The sequence below is a fragment of the Suillus subalutaceus genome (genome assembly GCF_016647625.1).
Source record: "Suillus subalutaceus strain FC151 chromosome Unknown DFJ58scaffold_901, whole genome shotgun sequence".
NCBI classification, from domain to species: Eukaryota; Fungi; Basidiomycota; class Agaricomycetes; order Boletales; family Suillaceae; genus Suillus; species Suillus subalutaceus.
In genome coordinates, this window is record NW_024541150.1 from 1 (window position 1) to 6,678 (window position 6,678).

General features: G+C 45.5%; 2 protein-coding genes across 2 annotated transcripts; one reads left to right on the plus strand and one right to left on the minus strand.

Annotated features, from left to right (window-relative positions):
- Positions 1-894: 894 nt before the first annotated feature.
- On the minus strand, positions 895-3,352 carry DFJ58DRAFT_740122 (uncharacterized protein; the record flags this gene model as incomplete). Its single annotated transcript, XM_041387077.1, has 8 exons — positions 895-1,233; positions 1,278-1,592; positions 1,642-1,686; positions 1,731-2,009; positions 2,055-2,384; positions 2,515-2,737; positions 2,824-3,115; positions 3,166-3,352. 8 exons carry the CDS (start codon positions 3,350-3,352, stop codon positions 895-897), a joined length of 2,010 nt encoding a protein of 669 aa, XP_041234551.1.
- Positions 3,353-4,295: 943 nt separating this feature from the next.
- On the plus strand, positions 4,296-6,648 carry DFJ58DRAFT_850696 (uncharacterized protein; the record flags this gene model as incomplete). Its single annotated transcript, XM_041393792.1, has 13 exons — positions 4,296-4,412; positions 4,451-4,486; positions 4,541-4,691; positions 4,792-4,982; positions 5,013-5,020; positions 5,072-5,201; positions 5,313-5,422; positions 5,472-5,497; positions 5,727-6,012; positions 6,063-6,080; positions 6,132-6,138; positions 6,170-6,305; positions 6,454-6,648. Coding segments are annotated over 13 exons (1,411 nt in total), but the record flags the coding sequence as incomplete, so codon positions are not given.
- Positions 6,649-6,678: the final 30 nt, after the last annotated feature.

A 6,678-nucleotide genomic window follows, 5' to 3' on the forward strand; every position in this document is an offset into this window, starting at 1 on the left:
CCTATCTTCTATGTGTTTCCATCTAGGGAGCTTACCTTCGGATCTAATGCAGCGGGTGAAACTCTTCCAGAGTTTCCTATACTCATCCGAAAGTTTCCTGCGCTCATCCGGAAGTCCTCCAGCACTCAACCAGAGTAGCCAGCCTCCGGAAGTCCTTCGGACTTCGTCGGATTCCATCTGGACTTCATTCTGAAATTAAGGGCACGTACTCGGGTAAGGGGCACAGCGCATGAGCTGAGGCCAAGCCCTTCGGATCCGTCTACCCTTGAGCTACGGTCTTAACAGTATGTTTATGAGTGATTTCCTTTTACTGTCCCCTTTACACTACTGTATAGTGTATGTACATAACAAATGTCATCATTAAGTTTTCCAATATGTACAATATGTCACATCTTAGGGATTATCGTGAGTGGGTGGTGATGCTGTGAGTGGGCGATGATTCAGCCATGAGCAGGCGATCATCATGCGATCGATTTTATCTGCATCAGTAAAACAACTGGTTGCTTTTCTAACTTTATTTGTCACTTAATTACATGAAAAGGATGATCAAGTCATTTGAGTGAAAAAGTGCAGGCCACTTAATTAAGCCCACTCCATCTCTGAATTTTCGCTTATTTCACACTTATTTCACTTAAAAAACTGAATAAAGCAGCCTGAAATTCATGAAAAAGGGGAATACATGACAACAACGAAAAATCAAGGGGACTGAAAAGTAAGAACCGGCAGGGAATTACAGGAAACAAAGGGGGCATACAATCGAGCAGTGGTGGCGGTAGCAAAAATAATAGAAAATATGATAGCGGCAGGACTCAAAGTTCAGTGCAGGACAGCGATATTCATGTGAAGAAAAATCCTGTAGCCATGAATGTCAGTGGGATGAAACCTGAATGATAATCACTTACAAAGCACAGCATGTTCATTGTCCTCGGACTCCTCATTATCAAGCAAGCCATGTGGTGTGTCCATCGTGTCCTTTAAGGTAGTACAAGCATGTGCCATCTGTATGGTGGTCTCTACATACCCAGCAGGCTTACTTGAGATAGACTTGATGAATGAAGTAGTGATTTTAGTCCAGCGAGCCCCTGAAAATAAGAATGGGGCATTGGTCATCTTCCCAGTAGTTTTATTGAGGAGTTTCGGTAGCTTGATGGCAAGTTTACCTCGCGACCCAGACGCCAAGACTTGTTTGACTTTCAAAACATCATCCATGAACATATTGAGGGCGCGCTTGATCTAAAAAATAAGTGCAAATTAAAGAGCCTGAAAATAAAACTTACTGCTGCAGCACAAAGGGCAATAACACCCAACATCCCACGTGTCGTGAGCGTATGTGTGTCAAGTTTGGGAACCTCCACATACCCATTGATGGCGTTGAGATGCGCTGTGCCTAACAACTGCAAAACGAAGGGAGAACGGTATGTTGTGAGGGGACTTGGGTTGTCAGGGTCCTTGAACAAGAATGCATAATCTGCAATCAAAGATTTGGCGAGTTGAACCGGATTGCAGTCAGAGTTTTGCATCAAGAAGTCCAGGACGATGACTATGCCTGTTGAGCCGAAATTGCTGCACCATTTGGATATATGCTGCGCAGTCTAATTACAAATATAGTTAGTCAAGCTCGACAGAAAATAATGGACTTACCAGGGAATGTATCACACCACCGTGAACAATGGTAATGTTGAGCTCCTTGTATACCGCATTAAAATCAGCTGGGCATGAAGGAGAAGGACTTCATCTGGGATATTCCAGATATCATCATAACTCCCAGCCCACAACATGACAGTGGGGAGAAATTCTTTTGTCCAGCATTGGTCCACCTGCATCGTGGCAGGTAAGTCAACATTACGATAGGCGCTACGAGGTTTCATGCAGTCTGGCGTCGTATCCACGTTCAGCTGGTGTTTGATGGCAGGAGCACCGTGGGCACGTGCAGCGGATGGCTTAACCTTGACCTTTTTCTGAGCTGGCGGCTTGCTGTCAGCGACAGAAGTCACAACAGATACAGATGTCTGTACGAGTGTCAGAATGAAGGCTAGTAAGTTCAGTGTCCTTACCAAAGATGTTGTGCGCTGAACCCTCTCCTTCTTCACTACCACAGGTTCGGGCTCAGGAGCGTCATCGGAATCCTCAATCACATCTTCAAGATCCGGGCCAATGATGTCCATGGACCAGTCAGACACCATAGACTCCTCGTTGTCATCTACGGCCTCATCCACACAAGCGTTCTGCTTGAGGGGGTTGTCCACCTGTGTAAATGGAGCCTTAGGCTCCTGTGAGTATTCTTCGCATTCTACAAATGAAGATTCAAAATCATCATCTGACTCATACGCTACTGGAGTTGTAGGCTTGTTGAAGTCCAAGTTGTCATCAAATATGGAGGCAACCTGTGAAGCAAATTAGCGGATGCTGGTACTAATCATGGCCAATTAACTTGGATTTCCCTTTGCCTTGTGCGATAGTAGCCTCATGCTCCAATGTATCGTCGATGTCATCTGCAAAACTTCCGATCAGGACTTCTGCATCTGGAATTTGAGCGGGAGCCACAGGCTTTGGAATTGGGATCTGTGCATCAGAAGTTGGCGTAGTGGAGGCAGTGCCTTGTGAGAAAATTGATGTTGGAGGCACCCGAGTTGAAATGCTGAATGCCTGTGACAGCTCTGATTTTACGGGCTTGACATCTGATCTCCAGTCGGTCACTCGCCCACCTAAAGCAAATTTCTGGGTGGTGGGATTGATACTGGAAGTAAGATTAAGGAAATACAATGTTGATTCAGTGAGAAGTAACATCAGGGATGGTGTCATGGTGAGAGAAGGAAGCCTCACTGTGGTGTTGGTGTATCTTTCCCATCAGATACATGTGTCACAGGGTCACCACCTTCCACTTTCGATGATGCTTCGTTGATCTTGCTTTGCATGTTACTGATAGTGTCCCTTATCAATGGCTTTCCACCTTTCTTCATTACCCTCTTCTTCTTTGTTTCTGCAGTATCATCCTCCATGTTCTCGGCAGCCTCCTGGTTGCTGTCTGCCTCATCAGTGTCCATCATGCTGTCAGTATCCCCTACTACAGACTTTGTCGCCTTACGAGCCCTTGGCTTAGACTGAATGGGGGCCGCTTTTTTTGTGAGTATTCTTCCTGTGCCTGTTCCATCTCATTTTGCATACCAGCCAGGCGCTTCAGTCCCTTTTGGGTCTGCGCTTCCTGTGCTTCCTTTACTACCTTGATGGCAAGGTCATCGGTGTTATTTTGTGCCTTGGTATGCCTCTTAACCTGCACATTGAGCACTATCTGGCCAGGCCAGGTGGTTGCATTTGACGGATGGGTGCAACAGGGAGCATTTGTGGTAGACATCACCGGGGAAATGAGGTTACGACTTGGGAAGGATAATACTTTGTTGGAGTGAGAAAATAGCAAGGTGGGTTCAGAAAAACTCGTAAGCCCCCCAAACAAGGATCGACACACTAATCGGACCTTGTTACTTAGCATATTGAACTTAGTATTACACCATCCTCCTTCTCTTAATTTCTACAGCCAAGATGCCTACAAGTGCTTGCAGGAACCACAGCACTCACCAGATTCCATGTGGTTTCCTGTGGTGTGAATGCCACTTCAAGACTCAGGCAGGGCGTAAAAAGCACTGGAATACTTCGCACCCGATATTCAAATCAGCTTCTCCCACCAGGGTCTTGCATACTGCCACAGTCAAAGACGAGCCTGAAGAACCGCACAGTGATTTCCTCACAAGTCATGACGACTTCCATGCAGGTCACAACAGCTTCCCAGCAGGTCATGACAATTTCCCCACAGATTTATTTGATGTGATTCAGGCTCTGGATGATCCTGACAATCTGGACACAGAGTTTTGGGGGCCGGGTGATAGATTGTACCGCAACTATCATCCAAAACTAAATGGTACATTTCTTGAAGCTATTTCGACTGCTTGCAACTAACGCGAGTATTTATACAAGCTCATCATTGTGATGCGACAGGTCAATCCCTTGAAGATGGAACACCCCCAACACCACCTCCAAGCAGATTACCTGATGACTGGACTCCATACCAGGATCGTGTTGAGTTTGAGACTGCAGAATTCCTGTACACTCGCAACCAAATGTCCGCCCGGGGACATCAACATCTTACTGGATCTTTGGGCCACAACTCTCCTGAAACACAATGACAAGCCACCATTTGCAAACTGCCGTGATTTACATAAGACCATTGACAGTACAACCGGTGGGTGATGTCAAATGGCAATCCTTCAAGGTCCAGTATACGGGGGAGAAGCCAGCACACAATGTACCACCCTGGATGGATCAATCTCATGATGTCTGGTATCAAGACCCCCATGAGGTCATTCGGAACATGCTGGCAAACCCAGATTATGCAACAGAGATGGACTACCGGCCCTACCGTGAGTTCTCAAATGACGGCGATGCACGCCAATGGCAGGACTTCATGTCTGGTGACTGGGCTTGGAACCAAGCGGTATGTTCTCTTTCCTTGATTTATGTGGCTATTCACACCTACAATTTTCGGTAGGATATCATTTCCAAAGACCTGGATGCAACTGGCTCGACCTTTGTGCCGGTTATGCTCGGAAGTGACAAGACGACAGTTTCAGTGGCAACTGGCGCTCACGATTACTATCCCCTGTATGTATCAATCAGAAATGTTCATAACAACATCCGATGTGCGCATTGTGATGCCATTGCCATTATTGGCTTCCTAGCTATGCCAAAAAGTAATCATCATCCTACTATTATTATTCTGCACTAACTGCAGTTGAGCAGCCACGAAGGAGCACACCTCCTGCCCCCAATATCGGAAATATCACCGGCAACTGTTTCATTCGTCTATCTCGAAGATTCTTGAGAACCTAAGGCCTGGCATGACCAAACCAGAGGTTGTGCGCTTCGGCAATGGGCACTATCAGCATGTTATCTATGGGCTTGGACCATACATCGCAGATTATGAAGAACAGGTTCTATTAGCGTGTATAGTGCATTCTTAGTGCCCAAGGTATGTTCCTAGAAGTAATTTAAAATGACTTCTGCCTTACCGCTATTACAGGTGTATGTCACACCACAAAAATTTGGATGCCAAGTCATTGCATCGTAATCGTGACCATACAGAAGCACTCATTGAAGAAGTATCATCTACTGATCTGTGGGATGAATATGGGATCATCCGTGAACTCATCGTAAGTCACACATCTTGTAGTATTGCAGTTGAAATTTAATCCTTTATAGCCATTTACAAATGATTTCCCTCGAGCTGATACCAACTTATCGTGCCAGACCTCCTACATCAGCTGATTAAAGGAACCTTCAAGGATCATTTAGTTGAGTGGGTTGGAAAATATTTGCTCCACATGCACAGAAAGAAGGGAGCAGAGAAAATTCAAGATGAGATAGATCAAAGGTACGTCCTTTTGTGTTCATTTAATATTTCAAAGCTTATGCCATTGAAGGATCACTGTGGTTGCCTCATTCTCAGGTCTTCGACAGTTTCCCAGAAGGTCAAGGATTCAAACAATGGACCAGGGATGATTTGAAAGCACTTATGAAGGCAAGTTCAACTTATTTCTAGGATGATGCGACCGCCAGACTAACAACAGTTCATGTTTATCTACCTGCCATTGAAGGTCACATCCCAACGGATGTGATATGCACATTTCGTGCATTTCTTGAATTCTGTTATCTTGTCTGGCATAATATCATTACAGAATCTATGCTGGTTCAAATCCAGGAAGCCCTTGACCGATTCCATTATTACAGGAAGGTCTTTGAGTCCATAGGCGTCATACCTACATTCTCCCTCCCTCAACAACATTCCTGCTCCCATTATATCCTCCTTATCCGATTGTTTGGTGCACCCAATGGCCTGTGCTCCTCAATCACTGAGACAAAGCACATCAAAGCCGTCAAGGAACCATGGAGGCACTTGAGTTGCTACAAAGCCCTTGGCCAAATGCTGGTGGCAAACCAGTGTCTCGATAAACTTGCAGCTTCGTGTGTTGATTTCAAGAGCCGTGGGATGCTGGATGGCACCTGTCTTTCAGAAACACTTCGGGCACTAAGTGAGTGTTGTAGCGCTATCATCTTTATCATTTGCTTAAAACCTATACTAGAGTGTTTGTGATTAAATGGTATGCCTGATGCCAATCAGCCTGACCAACCCAATGAGAATAACATCATACTACTCCCTGACCTCGACATTACTATTCAGGGTGACAATGAAGAGGGCGATATTATTGATGGCCTAACACTGGTGCAGGCCCATGTTCAGTTGGCAAAGACACTCTGTAAGCAGCTCATATTTGACAGTCGATACCTTATATAATTTTCCTCATTGTGCAGAACGCAAACGCGCACGAACTATACCCGACTTATCTGCAGAACTCGCTATCCCCCATCTCTATAATGTCCTCCGCTGATTTATATTCGGACAAGTGAACCCAGATGACCAGCGCTCTCCCTCTGAAGTCCCGCTTGCAAGTTGTCCCCAATTTGATGGTAAAATACACGTTTTCAACTCTGCATCTTCGACATTCTATGCACCCAGCGATCATAGTGGGATTGGTGGCATGCACTGGGAATATATTCATGCCTGTCCTGTATGGAGAAATGAGGCACCCCAGTATGACTGTGTGTTTGAACACAGATGCAGGTGTCGAA